The 21,547-nt window shown below is 50.3% G+C and overlaps 1 protein-coding gene across 1 annotated transcript in view; it reads left to right on the top strand.

The window, feature by feature from the left end:
- The first annotated feature begins 395 nt into the window (after positions 1 to 395).
- The window catches only part of LOC139403168 (replication factor C subunit 3), a 30,230-nt gene continuing 9,078 nt past the window's right edge, over positions 396 to 21,547 (top strand). Inside the window, exons 1-2 of the mRNA XM_071146872.1 lie at positions 396 to 633; positions 3,799 to 3,936. Of these exons, the coding sequence (XP_071002973.1) occupies positions 547 to 633; positions 3,799 to 3,936 (225 nt within the window). The 5' untranslated portion in view covers positions 396 to 546. The remainder of the gene's footprint in view (positions 634 to 3,798; positions 3,937 to 21,547) is intronic.

Raw genomic sequence — 21,547 nt, 5'->3', positions numbered from 1 at the left:
GTCCATATTTCAGTTACTATTCCATTTAACCCATAATATGAACTCAAAGAAGGAATATTCTGTTTATTTATGGATACAGGGATACAGGTGAACGGGATGTCCAAGGTGCATGTAAACAGTTTATCCCCGACCAAGAACTTATACAACGGAATATGAGCTGCGCGCGTTGATTGGCTCGTAGCCCGGAGCTTTATGTTTATGACAGTTTGTGATGGAAAAAAAATAAAATAAAAATCCATGTATTTTTATACCTGTTGAAGACCCTTTGGTTTAGAAACTTTAACTACATCTAAGCAACTTGTTTTTGTCAAACTCAGTCCAGAAATTACCTCGAGTCACCACCTGGTGGCAGCAGCTGCTGCATTTAGTAATTTTAAAACGCCAACTAGAAAGTTTGTCCCTCCTTGACTCTCTGTAGTTTTAGAGACATTTCACTACGCGCCTTAAAGAAAAAATATTTCGCGGGAATTAAAATCAGAAAAACACAACACGAAGCAACTCAAACAAAACAGTGACTAGAGAACTGTGAAATAACATTAGATAAAAATGAGTTTGTGGGTGGACAAATACAGACCGACTTCTCTGGGGAAACTGGACTACCACAAAGAACAAGCAAATCAGCTGAAAAACCTGGTAAGATTCAAAGTTGATCAACATGGCGGTGTCTGTTCAGGGACCGTAGTAGCAGACACCCGTGTCTTTGGTATGGTACCAGCTTGCTACATAACTGTTGCAGTAGTTTTGTCAGCTAAGTTAGTTAGCTAACATTAGGTAGAAGGTTTCCAGTAGAGTTGTTGTTAACCAGATACGGTAATATACAAGCCACGTATTTAACATGACTCTGTTCTGTAGTGAGGGTTATTAAGTACGTCTTTAACATTAGCTAAAAATTTAACGAAATTATCTCAAATTACAACTTTTGACAACGTGTAGCCATGACCCTGTAGTAGGGTAGCTAAGTTACTGTACAGGCTGTGTATGAATCACTGCCGCGCTGGAACAAAAACCTGCACCGTGCAGAGAGTCTCCCAACACCGGGCCAGAAGGCGGGGCTTAACCTCGGTTCCGGTCGGTTTTTATTAAAAAGTCGTTCAGTTTTCTCGGTGTAACAGTTTCGGATAATGGGACATATCGGGGGACATTTCTCATCCCTGGATAGAGTGAGGGTACGCTTTCCCGGAGAGCCGTATCTCTCGCCAACTCCACGGTGTCTTTAATATACACCGGAAGCAAGTCCGACCCCTAATGTAGCTGTAGGCAAGCGGGTCAGATCTGCTGGCTAGTTTTATTAGGGCGCATCGTAGCAAAACGTTTTTCTACAGTAAAGTAGAACAGACATTTCTTACTGGACAAGTCCAGGTCGTCCCTCCCTCCATGTCTGATGCCTAGTGAACAAGACCCTGTTCCACGTCCAGTGTGGCGACTTAGATAGTAGTAAGATAATCAGGTGGGGGCTGACATTTGTCCTATTTCACACACGTGTAAATTGGATATTTGTTGATTCCAAGGTCCTACTTCCCCTGAAAGTCGGGGCTGAGCCAGAGATCAGACATTACAGGGATCAGACATTACAGGGATCAGACATTACAGGGATCAGACATTACAGGGATCAGACATTACAGGGATCAGACATTACAGAGATCAGACATTACAGGGATCAGACATTACAGGGATCAGACATTACAGGGATCAGACATTACAGGGATCAGACATTAGAGGGATCAGACATTAGAGGGATCAGACATTAGAGGGATCAGACATTAGAGGGATCAGACATTACAGGGATCAGACATTACAGGGATCAGACATTACAGGGATCAGACATTACAGGGATCAGACATTACAGGGATCAGACATTATTGATTGCTACGATGCATAAATTAGGACTAAGTACCTTTCTCAAGGGCAAATCAATAGTTTTTTTCACCAAGTCGGCTCTGGCCCGACGCTCCTGACCGCTAGGCTACTGGCCCGACGGTCCTGACCGCTAGGTTACTGGCCCGACGGTCCTGACCGCTAGGCTACTGGCCCGACGGTCCTGACCGCTAGGCTACTGGCCCGACGGTCCTGACCGCTAGACTACTGGCCCGACGCTCCTGACCGCTAGGCTACTGGCCCGAAGCTCCTGACCGCTAGGCTACTGGCCCGACGCTCCTGACCGCTAGGCTACTGGCCCGGCGCTCCTGACCGCTAGGCTACTGGCCCGACGCTCCTGACCTCTAGGCTACTGGCCCGAAGCTCCTGACCGCTAGGCTACTGGCCCGACGCTCCTGACCGCTAGACTACTGGCCCGACGCTCCTGACCGCTAGACTACTGGCCCGGCGCTCCTGACCGCTAGACTACTGGCCCGACGCTCCTGACCGCTAGGCTACTGGCCCGAAGCTCCTGACCGCTAGGCTACTGGCCCGACGCTCCTGACCGCTAGGCTACTGGCCCGACGCTCCTGACCGCTAGGTTACTGGCCCGCTAGACTACTGGCCCGAAGCTCCTGACCACTAGGTTACTGGCCCGCTAGACTACTGGCCCGAAGCTCCTGACCACTAGGCTACTGGCCCAAAGCTCATGACCGCTAGGCTACTGGCCCAAAGCTCCTGACCGCTAGACTACTGGCCCGACGCTCCTGACCGCTAGACTACTGGCCCGACGCTCCTGACCGCTAGGCTACTGGCCCGACGCTCCTGACCGCTAGACTACTGGCCCGACGCTCCTGACCGCTAGGTTACTGGCCCGCTAGACTACTGGCCCGAAGCTCCTGACCACTAGGTTACTGGCCCGCTAGACTACTGGCCCGAAGCTCCTGACCACTAGGTTACTGGCCCACTAGACTACTGGCCCGACGCTCCTGACCACTAGGTTACTGGCCCGCTAGACTACTGGCCCGAAGCTCCTGACCGCTAGGTTACTGGCCCGCTAGACTACTGGCCCGACGCTCCTGACCACTAGGTTACTGGCCCGCTAGACTACTGGCCCGAAGCTCCTGACCGCTAGGTTACTGGCCCGACGCTCCTGACCGCTAGGCTACTGGCCCGGCGCTCCTGACCGCTAGACTACTGGCCCGGCGCTCCTGACCGCTAGACTACTGGCCCGACGGTCCTGACCGCTAGGCTACTGGCCCGACGCTCCTGACCGCTAGGCTACTGGCCCGACGCTCCTGACCGCTAGACTACTGGCCCGCTAGACTACTGGCCCGACGCTCCTGACCGCTAGACTACTGGCCCGCTAGACTACTGGCCCGACGCTCCTGACCACTAGGCTACTGGCCCGACGCTCCTGACCGCTAGGCTACTGGCCCGACGCTCCTGACCGCTCCTGACCACTAGGTTACTGGCCCGACGCTCCTGACCGCTAGACTACTGGCCCAAAGCTCCTGACCGCTAGGCTACTGGCCCGAAGCTCCTGACCGCTAGGCTACTGGCCCGACGGTCCTGACCGCTAGGCTACTGGCCCGAAGCTCCTGACCACTAGGCTACTGGCCCGACGCTCCTGACCGCTAGGCTACTGGCCCGACGCTCCTGACCGCTAGACTACTGGCCCGAAGCTCCTGACCACTAGGCTACTGGCCCGACGCTCCTGACCGCTAGACTACTGGCCCGTCGCTCCTGACCGCTAGGCTACTGGCCTGAAGCTCCTGACCGCTAGGCTACTGGCCCGACGCTCCTGACCGCTAGGCTACTGGCCCGACGCTCCTGACCGCTAGGCTACTGGCCCGACGCTCCTGACCGCTAGACTACTGGCCCGACGCTCCTGACCGCTAGGCTATTGGGCTGTCTTCTATAACGTGTGTGCGTGTTCTCCAGGTCCAGTGTGGGGACTTCCCTCATCTGTTGGTGTACGGGCCGTCTGGAGCAGGGAAGAAGACTCGTATCATGTGTCTGCTGAGAGAACTGTACGGAGCCGGAGTGGAGAAACTACACATAGAACACCAGACCGTTACGGTGAGGAGAGGGAGTCAGACACACACTAGGGTTGGGTGATGTCAGCCTTTGTCCTATCGTGATAATGTACCCATAAGACATGGTGATATATGATGATATCGCCCCCTATTGGCCAACCCCCCCCCCCCCCCCCCAAAGAAAATAAACTCCACCTGAACAACCTGGACTCAGGAGTAGACGTAACATAGTACATGTAATCCAGGACACTCCATTTAGTATGATCTGTTTCATATGGTATGTATTCAGTTGTGGCTGTCCATCTAGTTCGTATAATATGTTACGAATTTGAATGGACCTCGCTTTGTAAACGGGGGCGTTGTCATGCTGAAACAGGAACGGGCCTTCCCCAAACTGTTGCCACAAAGTTGGAATCACAGAATCATCTAGAATATCACTGTACCGTTAAGATTTCTGTTCACTGGAACTAAGGGGCCTGAACCATGAAACTACGTGAAGTATGTGGACAAGCCTAAGGGACCTAGTCTGAACCTTTAAAAACAGCCCCAGAACATTATTCCCCCTCCATCAACACTTACAGTTGGCACAATGCATTGGGGCAGGTAGCGTTCTCCTGGCATCTGCCAAACCCAGATTCATCCGTCAGGCTGCCAGATGGTGAAGTGTGATTCATCACTCCAGAGAACACGTTTCCACTGCTCCAGAGTCCAATGGCGTCGAGCTTCACACCACTCCAGCCGACGCTTGGCACTTGGCATATCAGACAATTCTTTACGCGCTTCAGCACTCGCCGGTCCTGTTCCGTGAGCTTGTGTGGCCTGCCACTTCACGGCTGAGCCGTTGTTGCTCCTAGACGTTTCCACTTCACAATAACAGCCCTTACAGTTGACCGGGGGCAGCTCTATTAGGGCAGGCATTTGATGAACGGACTTGTTGGAAAGGTGGCATCCTATGACGGTGCCACGTTGAAAGTCACTGAGCTCTTCAGTAAGGCCATTCTACTGCCAATGTTTGTCTATGGAGATTGCATGGCTGTGTGCTCGATTTCATACACCTGTCAGCAACGTACTTTTGGCCACGTAGTGTATGTTACAAATTACAATTTGTTGTGGCTAATGTTAGCTAAGCTAAGGGGTTATGTTTAGGAGTTAGATTGAAGGTTTGGGGAAGGTTTTGCTAACATGCTAAAAAGTATCTTGTACTTGCCAATTAGCTATAGTTGTCCTTGATGAGATTTGAACCTTCTGGTTGCTAGACGGTCGCGCTATAAGCCCACCTATCTACCCCGAACAACCACCCACCCTCCTTTCGTTTTTTGCCAAAACTAATCTTCTGTTTAACGTGACCATAGAAAACAACATACAAATGGGTGTCCCTGATTTACGTTTACTATGTTACGTCTAGCCTGAGACCAGTCTGGCTAAAATGACAACTATGGAATGATATAAACGGAAAATGACCAACACTGCCATTGCCGTCTACATTTTCTGTGATTTTTGCTACACAACGTTCCTGTAGATTGTTCTAGAAACATTATTTGATCAACAGTTAAATGCGTTATGTTGATTCTTGCTATAAAAGTATCTGCCTGTCCCTGTTTGGCTGTCGGCTGCTGGTCTCCATGTTAGATACAGCTTACTGACCAGTCCCTGGTCTCCACGTTAGATACAGCTTACTGACCAGTCCCTGGTCTCCATGTTAGATACAGCTTACTGACCAGTCCCTGGTCTCCACGTTAGATACAGCTTACTGACCAGTCCCTGGTCTCCATGTTAGATACAGCTTACTGACCAGTCCCTGGTCTCCATGTTAGATACAGCTTACTGACCAGTCCCTGGTCTCCATGTTACATACAGCTTACTGACCAGTCCCTGGTCTCCATGTTAGATACAGCTTACTGACCAGTCCCTGGTCTCCATGTTAGATACAGCTTACTGACCAGTCCCTGACCTCCATGTTAGATACAGCTTACTGACCAGTCCCTGGCCTCCATGTTAGATACAGCTTACTGACCAGTCCCTGGTCTCCATGTTACATACAGCTTACTGACCAGTCCCTGGTCTCCATGTTAGATACAGCTTACTGACCAGTCCCTGGTCTCCATGTTAGATACAGCTTACTGACCAGTCCCTGGTCTCCATGTTAGATACAGCTTACTGACCAGTCCCTGGTCTCCATGTTACATACAGCTTACTGACCAGTCCCTGGTCTCCATGTTACATACAGCTTACTGACCAGTCCCTGGTCTCCATGTTAGATACAGCTTACTGACCAGTCCCTGGTCTCCATGTTACATACAGCTTACTGACCAGTCCCTGGTCTCCATGTTAGATACAGCTTACTGACCAGTCCCTGGTCTCCATGTTAGATACAGCTTACTGACCAGTCCCTGGTCTCCATGTTAGATACAGCTTACTGACAAGTCCCTGGTCTCCATGTTAGATACAGCTTACTGACAAGTCCCTGGTCTCCATGTTAGATACAGCTTACTGACCAGTCCCTGGTCTCCATGTTAGATACAGCTTACTGACCAGTCCCTGGTCTCCATGTTAGATACAGCTTACTGACCAGTCCCTGGTCTCCATGTTAGATACAGCTTACTGACCAGTCCCTGGTCTCCATGTTAGATACAGCTTACTGACCAGTCCCTGGTCTCCATGTTAGATACTGACCAGTCCCTGGTCTCCATGTTAGATACTGACCAGTCCCTGGTCTCCATGTTAGATACTGACCAGTCCCTGGTCTCCATGTTAGATACAGCTTACTGACCGGTCCCTGGTCTCCATGTTAGATACCGACCAGTCCCTGGCCTCCATGTTAGATGCAGCTTACTGACCAGTCCCTGGTCTCCATGTTAGATACAGCTTACTGACCAGTCCCTGGTCTCCATGTTAGATACAGCTTACTGACCAGTCCCTGGTCTCCATGTTAGATACAGCTTACTGACCAGTCCCTGGCCTCCATGTTAGATACAGCTTACTGACCAGTCCCTGGTCTCCATGTTACATACAGCTTACTGACCAGTCCCTGGTCTCCATGTTAGATACAGCTTACTGACCAGTCCCTGGTCTCCATGTTAGATACAGCTTACTGACCAGTCCCTGGTCTCCATGTTAGATACAGCTTACTGACCAGTCCCTGGTCTCCATGTTAGATACAGCTTACTGACCAGTCCCTGGCCTCCATGTTAGATACAGCTTACTGTCCAGTCCCTGGCCTCCATGTTAGATACTGACAAGTCCCTGGTCTCCATGTTAGATACAGCTTACTGACCAGTCCCTGGTCTCCATGTTAGATACAGCTTACTGACCAGTCCCAGGTCTCCATGTTAGATACAGCTTACTGACCAGTCCCTGGTCTCCATGTTAGATACAGCTTACTGACCAGTCCCTGGTCTCCATGTTAGATACAGCTTACTGACCAGTCCCTGGTCTCCATGTTAGATACAGCTTACTGACCAGTCCCTGGCCTCCATGTTAGATACAGCTTACTGACCAGTCCCTGGCCTCCATGTTAGATACAGCTTACTGACCGGTCCCTGGTCTCCATGTTAGATACAGCTTACTGACCGGTCCCTGGCCTCCATGTTAGATACAGCTTACTGACCGGTCCCTGGCCTCCATGTTAGATACAGCTTACTGACCGGTCCCTGGTCTCCATGTTAGATACAGCTTACTGACCGGTCCCTGGTCTCCATGTTAGATACAGCTTACTGTCCAGTCCCTGGTCTCCATGTTAGATACTGACCAGTCCCTGGTCTCCATGTTAGATACTGACCAGTCCCTGGCCTCCATGTTAGATACAGCTTACTGACCAGTCCCTAGCCTCCATGTTAGATACAGCTTACTGTCCAGTCCCTAGCCTCCATGTTAGATACAGCTTACTGTCCAGTCCCTGGTCTCCATGTTAGATACTGTCCAGTCCCTGGTCTCCATGTTAGATACAGCTTACTGACCAGTCCCTGGTCTCCATGTTAGATACAGCTTACTGACCGGTCCCTGGCCTCCATGTTAGATACAGCTTACTGTCCAGTCCCTGGTCTCCATGTTAGATACAGCTTACTGACCAGTCCCTGGTCTCCATGTTACATACAGCTTACTGACCAGTCCCTGGTCTCCATGTTAGATACAGCTTACTGACCAGTCCCTGGTCTCCATGTTAGATACAGCTTACTGACCAGTCCCTGGTCTCCATGTTAGATACAGCTTACTGACAAGTCCCTGGTCTCCATGTTAGATACAGCTTACTGACAAGTCCCTGGTCTCCATGTTAGATACAGCTTACTGACCAGTCCCTGGTCTCCATGTTAGATACAGCTTACTGACCAGTCCCTGGTCTCCATGTTAGATACAGCTTACTGACCGGTCCCTGGTCTCCATGTTAGATACTGACAAGTCCCTGGTCTCCATGTTAGATACAGCTTACTGACCAGTCCCTGGTCTCCATGTTAGATACAGCTTACTGACCAGTCCCTGGTCTCCATGTTAGATACAGCTTACTGACCAGTCCCTGGTCTCCATGTTAGATACAGCTTACTGACCAGTCCCTGGTCTCCATGTTAGATACAGCTTACTGACCAGTCCCTGGTCTCCATGTTAGATACAGCTTACTGACCAGTCCCTGGCCTCCATGTTAGATACAGCTTACTGACCAGTCCCTGGCCTCCATGTTAGATACAGCTTACTGACCGGTCCCTGGTCTCCATGTTAGATACAGCTTACTGACCGGTCCCTGGCCTCCATGTTAGATACAGCTTACTGACCGGTCCCTGGCCTCCATGTTAGATACAGCTTACTGACCGGTCCCTGGTCTCCATGTTAGATACAGCTTACTGACCGGTCCCTGGTCTCCATGTTAGATACAGCTTACTGTCCAGTCCCTGGTCTCCATGTTAGATACTGACCAGTCCCTGGTCTCCATGTTAGATACTGACCAGTCCCTGGCCTCCATGTTAGATACAGCTTACTGACCAGTCCCTAGCCTCCATGTTAGATACAGCTTACTGTCCAGTCCCTAGCCTCCATGTTAGATACAGCTTACTGTCCAGTCCCTGGTCTCCATGTTAGATACTGTCCAGTCCCTGGTCTCCATGTTAGATACAGCTTACTGACCAGTCCCTGGTCTCCATGTTAGATACAGCTTACTGACCGGTCCCTGGCCTCCATGTTAGATACAGCTTACTGTCCAGTCCCTGGCCTCCATGTTAGATACTGACCAGTCCCTGGTCTCCATGTTAGATACAGCTTACTGACCAGTCCCTGGTCTCCATGTTAGATACAGCTTACTGACCAGTCCCTTGTCTCCATGTTAGATACAGCTTACTGACCAGTCCCTGGTCTCCATGTTAGATACAGCTTACTGACCAGTCCCTGGTCTCCATGTTAGATACAGCTTACTGACCAGTCCCTGGTCTCCATGTTAGATACAGCTTACTGACCAGTCCCTGGTCTCCATGTTAGATACAGCTTACTGACCAGTCCCTGGTCTCCATGTTAGATACCGACCAGTCCCTAGCCTCCATGTTAGATACAGCTTACTGTCCAGTCCCTGGTCTCCATGTTAGATACTGTCCAGTCCCTGGTCTCCATGTTAGATACAGCTTACTGACCAGTCCCTGGTCTCCATGTTAGATACAGCTTACTGACAAGTCCCTGGTCTCCATGTTAGATACAGCTTACTGACCAGTCCCTGGCCTCCATGTTAGATACAGCTTACTGTCCAGTCCCTGGCCTCCATGTTAGATACTTACCAGTCCCTGGTCTCCATGTTAGATACAGCTTACTGACCATTCCCTGGTCTCCATGTTAGATACAGCTTACTGACCAGTCCCTGGTCTCCATGTTAGATACAGCTTACTGACCAGTCCCTGGTCTCCATGTTAGATACAGCTTACTGACCAGTCCCTGGTCTCCATGTTAGATACAGCTTACTGACCAGTCCCTGGTCTCCATGTTAGATACAGCTTACTGACCAGTCCCTGGTCTCCATGTTAGATACAGCTTACTGACCAGTCCCTGGCCTCCATGTTAGATACAGCTTACTGACCAGTCCCTGGCCTCCATGTTAGATACAGCTTACTGACCGGTCCCTGGTCTCCATGTTAGATACAGCTTACTGACCGGTCCCTGGCCTCCATGTTAGATACAGCTTACTGACCGGTCCCTGGCCTCCATGTTAGATACAGCTTACTGACCGGTCCCTGGTCTCCATGTTAGATACAGCTTACTGTCCAGTCCCTGGTCTCCATGTTAGATACTGACCAGTCCCTGGTCTCCATGTTGGATACTGACCAGTCCCTGGTCTCCATGTTAGATACTGACCAGTCCCTGGCCTCCATGTTAGATACAGCTTACTGACCAGTCCCTAGCATCCATGTTAGATACAGCTTACTGTCCAGTCCCTAGCCTCCATGTTAGATACAGCTTACTGTCCAGTCCCTGGTCTCCATGTTAGATACTGACCAGTCCCTGGTCTCCATGTTAGATACAGCTTACTGACCAGTCCCTGGTCTCCATGTTAGATACAGCTTACTGACCGGTCCCTGGCCTCCATGTTAGATACAGCTTACTGTCCAGTCCCTGGCCTCCATGTTAGATACTGACCAGTCCCTGGTCTCCATGTTAGATACAGCTTACTGACCTGTCCCTGGTCTCCATGTTAGATACAGCTTACTGACCAGTCCCTGGTCTCCATGTTAGATACAGCTTACTGACCAGTCCCTGGTCTCCATGTTAGATACAGCTTACTGACCAGTCCCTGGTCTCCATGTTAGATACAGCTTACTGACCAGTCCCTGGTCTCCATGTTAGATACAGCTTACTGACCAGTCCCTGGTCTCCATGTTAGATACAGCTTACTGACCAGTCCCTGGTCTCCATGTTAGATACCGACCAGTCCCTGGTCTCCATGTTAGATACAGCTTACTGACCAGTCCCTGGTCTCCATGTTAGATACAGCTTACTGACCAGTCCCTGGTCTCCATGTTAGATACAGCTTACTGACAAGTCCCTGGTCTCCATGTTAGATACAGCTTACTGACAAGTCCCTGGTCTCCATGTTAGATACAGCTTACTGACCAGTCCCTGGCCTCCATGTTAGATACAGCTTACTGTCCAGTCCCTGGCCTCCATGTTAGATACTTACCAGTCCCTGGTCTCCATGTTAGATACAGCTTACTGACCATTCCCTGGTCTCCATGTTAGATACAGCTTACTGACCAGTCCCTGGTCTCCATGTTAGATACAGCTTACTGACCAGTCCCTGGTCTCCATGTTAGATACAGCTTACTGACCAGTCCCTGGTCTCCATGTTAGATACAGCTTACTGACCAGTCCCTGGTCTCCATGTTAGATACAGCTTACTGACCAGTCCCTGGTCTCCATGTTAGATACAGCTTACTGACCAGTCCCTGGCCTCCATGTTAGATACAGCTTACTGACCAGTCCCTGGCCTCCATGTTAGATACAGCTTACTGACCGGTCCCTGGTCTCCATGTTAGATACAGCTAACTGACCGGTCCCTGGCCTCCATGTTAGATACAGCTTACTGACCGGTCCCTGGCCTCCATGTTAGATACAGCTTACTGACCAGTCCCTGGTCTCCATGTTAGATACAGCTTACTGACCAGTCCCTGGTCTCCATGTTAGATACAGCTTACTGACCAGTCCCTGGTCTCCATGTTAGATACAGCTTACTGACCAGTCCCTGGCCTCCATGTTAGATACAGCTTACTGACCAGTCCCTGGCCTCCATGTTAGATACAGCTTACTGACCGGTCCCTGGTCTCCATGTTAGATACAGCTAACTGACCGGTCCCTGGCCTCCATGTTAGATACAGCTTACTGACCGGTCCCTGGCCTCCATGTTAGATACAGCTTACTGACCGGTCCCTGGCCTCCATGTTAGATACAGCTTACTGACCGGTCCCTGGTCTCCATGTTAGATACAGCTTACTGTCCAGTCCCTGGTCTCCATGTTAGATACTGAGCAGTCCCTGGTCTCCATGTTGGATACTGACCAGTCCCTGGTCTCCATGTTAGATACTGACCAGTCCCTGGCCTCCATGTTAGATACAGCTTACTGACCAGTCCCTAGCATCCATGTTAGATACAGCTTACTGTCCAGTCCCTAGCCTCCATGTTAGATACAGCTTACTGTCCAGTCCCTGGTCTCCATGTTAGATACTGACCAGTCCCTGGTCTCCATGTTAGATACAGCTTACTGACCAGTCCCTGGCCTCCATGTTAGATACAGCTTACTGACCAGTCCCTGGCCTCCATGTTAGATACAGCTTACTGACCGGTCCCTGGTCTCCATGTTAGATACAGCTTACTGACCGGTCCCTGGCCTCCATGTTAGATACAGCTTACTGACCGGTCCCTGGCCTCCATGTTAGATACAGCTTACTGACCGGTCCCTGGTCTCCATGTTAGATACAGCTTACTGACCGGTCCCTGGTCTCCATGTTAGATACAGCTTACTGTCCAGTCCCTGGTCTCCATGTTAGATACTGACCAGTCCCTGGTCTCCATGTTAGATACTGACCAGTCCCTGGCCTCCATGTTAGATACAGCTTACTGACCAGTCCCTAGCCTCCATGTTAGATACAGCTTACTGTCCAGTCCCTAGCCTCCATGTTAGATACAGCTTACTGTCCAGTCCCTGGTCTCCATGTTAGATACTGTCCAGTCCCTGGTCTCCATGTTAGATACAGCTTACTGACCAGTCCCTGGTCTCCATGTTAGATACAGCTTACTGACCGGTCCCTGGCCTCCATGTTAGATACAGCTTACTGTCCAGTCCCTGGCCTCCATGTTAGATACTGACCAGTCCCTGGTCTCCATGTTAGATACAGCTTACTGACCAGTCCCTGGTCTCCATGTTAGATACAGCTTACTGACCAGTCCCTTGTCTCTATGTTAGATACAGCTTACTGACCAGTCCCTGGTCTCCATGTTAGATACAGCTTACTGACCAGTCCCTGGTCTCCATGTTAGATACAGCTTACTGACCAGTCCCTGGTCTCCATGTTAGATACAGCTTACTGACCAGTCCCTGGTCTCCATGTTAGATACAGCTTACTGACCAGTCCCTGGTCTCCATGTTAGATACCGACCAGTCCCTAGCCTCCATGTTAGATACAGCTTACTGTCCAGTCCCTGGTCTCCATGTTAGATACTGTCCAGTCCCTGGTCTCCATGTTAGATACAGCTTACTGACCAGTCCCTGGTCTCCATGTTAGATACAGCTTACTGACAAGTCCCTGGTCTCCATGTTAGATACAGCTTACTGACCAGTCCCTGGCCTCCATGTTAGATACAGCTTACTGTCCAGTCCCTGGCCTCCATGTTAGATACTTACCAGTCCCTGGTCTCCATGTTAGATACAGCTTACTGACCATTCCCTGGTCTCCATGTTAGATACAGCTTACTGACCAGTCCCTGGTCTCCATGTTAGATACAGCTTACTGACCAGTCCCTGGTCTCCATGTTAGATACAGCTTACTGACCAGTCCCTGGTCTCCATGTTAGATACAGCTTACTGACCAGTCCCTGGTCTCCATGTTAGATACAGCTTACTGACCAGTCCCTGGTCTCCATGTTAGATACAGCTTACTGACCAGTCCCTGGCCTCCATGTTAGATACAGCTTACTGACCAGTCCCTGGCCTCCATGTTAGATACAGCTTACTGACCGGTCCCTGGTCTCCATGTTAGATACAGCTTACTGACCGGTCCCTGGTCTCCATGTTAGATACAGCTTACTGACCGGTCCCTGGCCTCCATGTTAGATACAGCTTACTGACCGGTCCCTGGTCTCCATGTTAGATACTGACCAGTCCCTGGTCTCCATGTTGGATACTGACCAGTCCCTGGTCTCCATGTTAGATACTGACCAGTCCCTGGCCTCCATGTTAGATACAGCTTACTGACCAGTCCCTAGCATCCATGTTAGATACAGCTTACTGTCCAGTCCCTAGCCTCCATGTTAGATACAGCTTACTGTCCAGTCCCTGGTCTCCATGTTAGATACTGACCAGTCCCTGGTCTCCATGTTAGATACAGCTTACTGACCAGTCCCTGGTCTCCATGTTAGATACAGCTTACTGACCGGTCCCTGGCCTCCATGTTAGATACAGCTTACTGTCCAGTCCCTGGCCTCCATGTTAGATACTGACCAGTCCCTGGTCTCCATGTTAGATACAGCTTACTGACCTCTCCCTGGTCTCCATGTTAGATACAGCTTACTGACCAGTCCCTGGTCTCCATGTTAGATACAGCTTACTGACCAGTCCCTGGTCTCCATGTTAGATACAGCTTACTGACCAGTCCCTGGTCTCCATGTTAGATACCGACCAGTCCCTGGTCTCCATGTTAGATACAGCTTACTGACCAGTCCCTGGTCTCCATGTTAGATACAGCTTACTGACCAGTCCCTGGTCTCCATGTTAGATACAGCTTACTGACAAGTCCCTGGTCTCCATGTTAGATACAGCTTACTGACCGGTCCCTGGCCTCCATGTTAGATACAGCTTACTGTCCAGTCCCTGGCCTCCATGTTAGATACTGACCAGTCCCTGGTCTCCATGTTAGATACAGCTTACTGACCTGTCCCTGGTCTCCATGTTAGATACAGCTTACTGACCAGTCCCTGGCCTCCATGTTAGATACAGCTTACTGTCCAGTCCCTGGCCTCCATGTTAGATACTTACCAGTCCCTGGTCTCCATGTTAGATACAGCTTACTGACCATTCCCTGGTCTCCATGTTAGATACAGCTTACTGACCAGTCCCTGGTCTCCATGTTAGATACAGCTTACTGACCAGTCCCTGGTCTCCATGTTAGATACAGCTTACTGACCAGTCCCTGGTCTCCATGTTAGATACAGCTTACTGACCAGTCCCTGGTCTCCATGTTAGATACAGCTTACTGACCAGTCCCTGGTCTCCATGTTAGATACAGCTTACTGACCAGTCCCTGGCCTCCATGTTAGATACAGCTTACTGACCGGTCCCTGGCCTCCATGTTAGATACAGCTTACTGACCGGTCCCTGGTCTCCATGTTAGATACAGCTTACTGACCGGTCCCTGGCCTCCATGTTAGATACAGCTTACTGACCGGTCCCTGGCCTCCATGTTAGATACAGCTTACTGACCGGTCCCTGGCCTCCATGTTAGATACAGCTTACTGACCGGTCCCTGGCCTCCATGTTAGATACAGCTTACTGACCGGTCCCTGGTCTCCATGTTAGATACAGCTTACTGTCCAGTCCCTGGTCTCCATGTTAGATACTGACCAGTCCCTGGTCTCCATGTTGGATACTGACCAGTCCCTGGTCTCCATGTTAGATACTGACCAGTCCCTGGCCTCCATGTTAGATACAGCTTACTGACCAGTCCCTAGCATCCATGTTAGATACAGCTTACTGTCCAGTCCCTAGCCTCCATGTTAGATACAGCTTACTGTCCAGTCCCTGGTCTCCATGTTAGATACTGACCAGTCCCTGGTCTCCATGTTAGATACAGCTTACTGACCAGTCCCTGGTCTCCATGTTAGATACAGCTTACTGACCGGTCCATGGCCTCCATGTTAGATACAGCTTACTGTCCAGTCCCTGGCCTCCATGTTAGATACTGACCAGTCCCTGGTCTCCATGTTAGATACAGCTTACTGACCAGTCCCTGGTCTCCATGTTAGATACAGCTTACTGACCTGTCCCTGGTCTCCATGTTAGATACAGCTTACTGACCAGTCCCTGGTCTCCATGTTAGATACAGCTTACTGACCAGTCCCTGGTCTCCATGTTAGATACAGCTTACTGACCAGTCCCTGGTCTCCATGTTAGATACAGCTTACTGACCAGTCCCTGGTCTCCATGTTAGATACAGCTTACTGACCAGTCCCTGGTCTCCATGTTAGATACAGCTTACTGACCAGTCCCTGGTCTCCATGTTAGATACCGACCAGTCCCTGGTCTCCATGTTAGATACAGCTTACTGACCAGTCCCTGGTCTCCATGTTAGATACAGCTTACTGACCAGTCCCTGGCCTCCATGTTAGATACAGCTTACTGTCCAGTCCCTGGCCTCCATGTTAGATACAGCTTACTGACCAGTCCCTGGTCTCCATGTTAGATACAGCTTACTGACCAGTCCCTGGTCTCCATGTTAGATACAGCTTACTGACCAGTCCCTGGTCTCCATGTTAGATACAGCTTACTGACCAGTCCCTGGCCTCCATGTTAGATACTGACCAGTCCCTGGTCTCCATGTTAGATACTGACCAGTCCCTGGTCTCCATGTTAGATACTGACCAGTCCCTGGTCTCCATGTTAGATACAGCTTACTGACCGGTCCCTGGTCTCCATGTTAGATACCGACCAGTCCCTGGCCTCCATGTTAGATGCAGCTTACTGACCAGTCCCTGGTCTCCATGTTAGATACAGCTTACTGACCAGTCCCTGGTCTCCATGTTAGATACAGCTTACTGACCAGTCCCTGGTCTCCATGTTAGATATAGCTTACTGACCAGTCCCTGGCCTCCATGTTAGATACAGCTTACTGTCCAGTCCCTGGCCTCCATGTTAGATACTGACCAGTCCCTGGTCTCCATGTTAGATACAGCTTACTGACCAGTCCCTGGTCTCCATGTTAGATACAGCTTACTGACCAGTCCCTGGTCTCCATGTTAGATACAGCTTACTGACCAGTCCCTGGTCTCCATGTTAGATACAGCTTACTGACCAGTCCCTGGTCTCCATGTTAGATACAGCTTACTGACCAGTCCCTGGTCTCCATGTTAGATAAGGCTTACTGACCAGTCCCTGGCCTCCATGTTAGATACAGCTTACTGACCAGTCCCTGGCCTCCATGTTAGATACAGCTTACTGACCAGTCCCTGGCCTCCATGTTAGATACAGCTTACTGACCGGTCCCTGGTCTCCATGTTAGATACAGCTTACTGACCGGTCCCTGGCCTCCATGTTAGATACAGCTTACTGACCGGTCCCTGGCCTCCATGTTAGATACAGCTTACTGACCGGTCCCTGGTCTCCATGTTAGATACAGCTTACTGTCCGGTCCCTGGTCTCCATGTTAGATACTGACCAGTCCCTGGTCTCCATGTTAGATACTGACCAGTCCCTGGCCTCCATGTTAGATACAGCTTACTGACCAGTCCCTAGCCTCCATGTTAGATACAGCTTACTGTCCAGTCCCTGGTCTCCATGTTAGATACTGACCAGTCCCTGGTCTCCATGTTAGATACAGCTTACTGACCAGTCCCTGGTCTCCATGTTAGATACAGCTTACTGACCGGTCCCTGGCCTCCATGTTAGATACAGCTTACTGTCCAGTCCCTGGCCTCCATGTTAGATACTGACCAGTCCCTGGTCTCCATGTTAGATACAGCTTACTGACCAGTCCCTGGTCTCCATGTTAGATACAGCTTACTGACCAGTCCCTGGTCTCCATGTTAGATACAGCTTACTGACCAGTCCCTGGTCTCCATGTTAGATACAGTTTACTGACCAGTCCCTGGTCTCCATGTTAGATACTGACCAGTCCCTGGTCTCCATGTTAGATACTGACCAGTCCCTGGTCTCCATGTTAGATACTGACCAGTCCCTGGTCTCCATGTTAGATACTGACCAGTCCCTGGTCTCCATGTTAGATACAGCTTACTGACCAGTCCCTGGTCTCCATGTTAGATACAGCTTACTGACCGGTCCCTGGCCTCCATGTTAGATACAGCTTACTGACCGGTCCCTGGTCTCCATGTTAGATACCGACCAGTCCCTGGCCTCCATGTTAGATACAGCTTACTGACCAGTCCCTGGTCTCCATGTTAGATACAGCTTACTGACCAGTCCCTGGTCTCCATGTTAGATATAGCTTACTGACCAGTCCCTGGCCTCCATGTTAGATACAGCTTACTGTCCAGTCCCTGGCCTCCATGTTAGATACTGACCAGTCCCTGGTCTCCATGTTAGATACAGCTTACTGACCAGTCCCTGGTCTCCATGTTAGATACAGCTTACTGACCAGTCCCTGGTCTCCATGTTAGATACAGCTTACTGACCAGTCCCTGGTCTCCACGTTAGATACAGCTTACTGACCAGTCCCTGGTCTCCATGTTAGATACAGCTTACTGACCAGTCCCTGGTCTCCATGTTAGATACAGCTTACTGACCAGTCCCTGGCCTCCATGTTAGATACAGCTTACTGACCAGTCCCTGGCCTCCATGTTAGATACAGCTTACTGACCAGTCCCTGGTCTCCATGTTAGATACAGCTTACTGACCGGTCCCTGGTCTCCATGTTAGATACAGCTTACTGACCGGTCCCTGGCCTCCATGTTAGATACAGCTTACTGACCGGTCCCTGGCCTCCATGTTAGATACAGCTTACTGACCGGTCCCTGGCCTCCATGTTAGATACAGCTTACTGTCCAGTCCCTGGCCTCCATGTTAGATACTGACCAGTCCCTGGTCTCCATGTTAGATACAGCTTACTGACCAGTCCCTGGTCTCCATGTTAGATACAGCTTACTGACCAGTCCCTGGTCTCCATGTTAGATACAGCTTACTGACCAGTCCCTGGTCTCCATGTTAGATACAGCTTACTGACCAGTCCCTGGTCTCCATGTTAGATACAGTTTACTGACCAGTCCCTGGTCTCCATGTTAGATACTGACCAGTCCCTGGTCTCCATGTTAGATACTGACCAGTCCCTGGTCTCCATGTTAGATACTGACCAGTCCCTGGTCTCCATGTTAGATACAGCTTACTGACCAGTCCCTGGTCTCCATGTTAGATACAGCTTACTGACCGGTCCCTGGCCTCCATGTTAGATACAGCTTACTGACCGGTCCCTGGTCTCCATGTTAGATACCGACCAGTCCCTGGCCTCTATGTTAGATTCAGCTTACTGACCGGTCCCTGGTCTCCATGTTAGATACAGCTTACTGACCAGTCCCTGGTCTCCATGTTAGATACAGCTTACTGACCAGTCCCTGGTCTCCATGTTAGATACAGCTTACTGACCAGTCCCTGGCCTCCATGTTAGATACAGCTTACTGTCCAGTCCCTGGCCTCCATGTTAGATACTGACCAGTCCCTGGTCTCCATGTTAGATACAGCTTACTGACCAGTCCCTGGTCTCCATGTTAGATACAGCTTACTGACCAGTCCCTGGTCTCCATGTTAGATACAGCTTACTGACCAGTCCCTGGTCTCCATGTTAGATACAGCTTACTGACCAGTCCCTGGTCTCCATGTTAGATACAGCTTACTGACCAGTCCCTGGCCTCCATGTTAGATACAGCTTACTGACCAGTCCCTGGCCTCCATGTTAGATACAGCTTACTGACCGGTCCCTGGTCTCCATGTTAGATACAGCTTACTGACCGGTCCCTGGCCTCCATGTTAGATACAGCTTACTGACCGGTCCCTGGCCTCCATGTTAGATACAGCTTACTGACCGGTCCCTGGCCTCCATGTTAGATACTGACCAGTCCCTGGTCTCCATGTTAGATACAGTTTACTGTCCAGTCCCTGGTCTCCATGTTAGATACTGACCAGTCCCTGGTCTCCATGTTAGATACAGCTTACTGACCAGTCCCTGGTCTCCATGTTAGATACAGCTTACTGACCGGTCCCTGGCCTCCATGTTAGATACAGCTTACTGTCCAGTCCCTGGCCTCCATGTTAGATACAGCTTACTGACCAGTCCCTGGCCTCCATGTTAGATACAGCTTACTGACCGGTCCCTGGCCTCCATGTTAGATACAGCTTACTGTCCAGTCCCTGGCCTCCATGTTAGATACAGCTTACTGACCAGTCCCTGGCCTCCATGTTAGATACAGCTTACTGACCAGACCCTGGCCTCCATGTTAGATACAGCTTACTGACCGGTCCCTGGTCTCCATGTTAGATACAGCTTACTGACCGGTCCCTGGCCTCCATGTTAGATTCAGCTTACTGACCGGTCCCTGGCCTCCATGTTAGATACAGCTTACTGACCGGTCCCTGGCCTCCATGTTAGATACTGACCAGTCCCTGGTCTCCATGTTAGATACAGCTTACTGTCCAGTCCCTGGTCTCCATGTTAGATACTGACCAGTCCCTGGTCTCCATGTTAGATACAGCTTACTGACCAGTCCCTGGTCTCCATGTTAGATACAGCTTACTGTCCAGTCCCTGGCCTCCATGTTAGATACAGCTTACTGACCAGTCCCTGGCCTCCATGTTAGATACAGCTTACTGACCGGTCCCTGGCCTCCATGTTAGATACAGCTTACTGTCCAGTCCCTGGCCTCCATGTTAGATACAGCTTACTGACCAGTCCCTGGCCTCCATGTTAGATACAGCTTACTGACCAGACCCTGGCCTCCATGTTAGATACAGCTTACTGACCGGTCCCTGGTCTCCATGTTAGATACAGCTTACTGACCGGTCCCTGGCCTCCATGTTAGATTCAGCTTACTGACCGGTCCCTGGCCTCCATGTTAGATACTGACCAGTCCCTGGTCTCCATGTTAGATACAGCTTACTGTCCAGTCCCTGGTCTCCATGTTAGATACTGACCAGTCCCTGGTCTCCATGTTAGATACAGCTTACTGACCAGTCCCTGGTCTCCATGTTAGATACAGCTTACTGTCCAGTCCCTGGCCTCCATGTTAGATACTGACCAGTCCCTGGTCTCCATGTTAGATACAGCTTACTGACCAGTCCCTGGCCTCCATGTTAGATACAGCTTATTGACCAGTCCCTGGCCTCCATGTTAGATACAGCTTACTGACCGGTCCCTGGTCTCCATGTTAGATACAGCTTACTGACCAGTCCCTGGTCTCCATGTTAGATACAGCTTACTGACCAGTCCCTTGCCTCCATGTTAGATACAGCTTACTAACCAGTCCCTGGTCTCCATGTTAGATACAGCTTACTGACCAGTCCCTGGTCTCCATGTTAGATACAGCTTACTGACCAGTCCCTGGCCTCCATGTTAGATACAGCTTACTGACCAGTCCCTGGTCTCCATGTTAGATACTGACCAGTCCCTGGCCTCCATGTTAGATACAGCTTACTGACCAGTCCCTGGTCTCCATGTTAGATACAGCTTACTGTCCAGTCCCTGGCCTCGATGTTAGATACTGACCAGTCCCTGGTTTCCATGTTAGATACAGCTTACTGACCAGTCCCTGACCTCCATGTTAGATACAGCTTACTGACCAGTCCCTGGTCTCCATGTTAGATACAGCTTACTGACCAGTCCCTGGCCTCCATGTTAGATACAGCTTACTGACCAGTCCATGGTCTCCATGTTAGATACAGCTTACAGACCAGTCCCTGGTCTCCATGTTAGATACTGACCAGTCCCTGGCCTCCATGTTAGATACAGCTTACTGACCAGTCCATGGTCTCCATGTTAGATACAGCTTACAGACCAGTCCCTGGTCTCCATGTTAGATACTGACCAGTCCCTGGCCTCCATGTTAGATACATGCTAACGTAATATCGCCCAACCCTAACACACCACACACACACACACACACACACACACACAGAGAGCCAAGGTGGAGAAACTACGCAGAGAAGACCATCACAGAGACATACACACCTCAATACTTCCATCTGCTTCACGATCTAATTCATT

This window comes from Oncorhynchus clarkii, unplaced genomic scaffold (genome assembly GCF_045791955.1).
Source record: "Oncorhynchus clarkii lewisi isolate Uvic-CL-2024 unplaced genomic scaffold, UVic_Ocla_1.0 unplaced_contig_9054_pilon_pilon, whole genome shotgun sequence".
Taxonomy (NCBI): domain Eukaryota; kingdom Metazoa; phylum Chordata; class Actinopteri; order Salmoniformes; family Salmonidae; genus Oncorhynchus; species Oncorhynchus clarkii.
The sequence above is the reverse complement of the archived record's forward strand: the minus strand, read 5'-3'. Positions and strand labels throughout refer to the sequence as shown.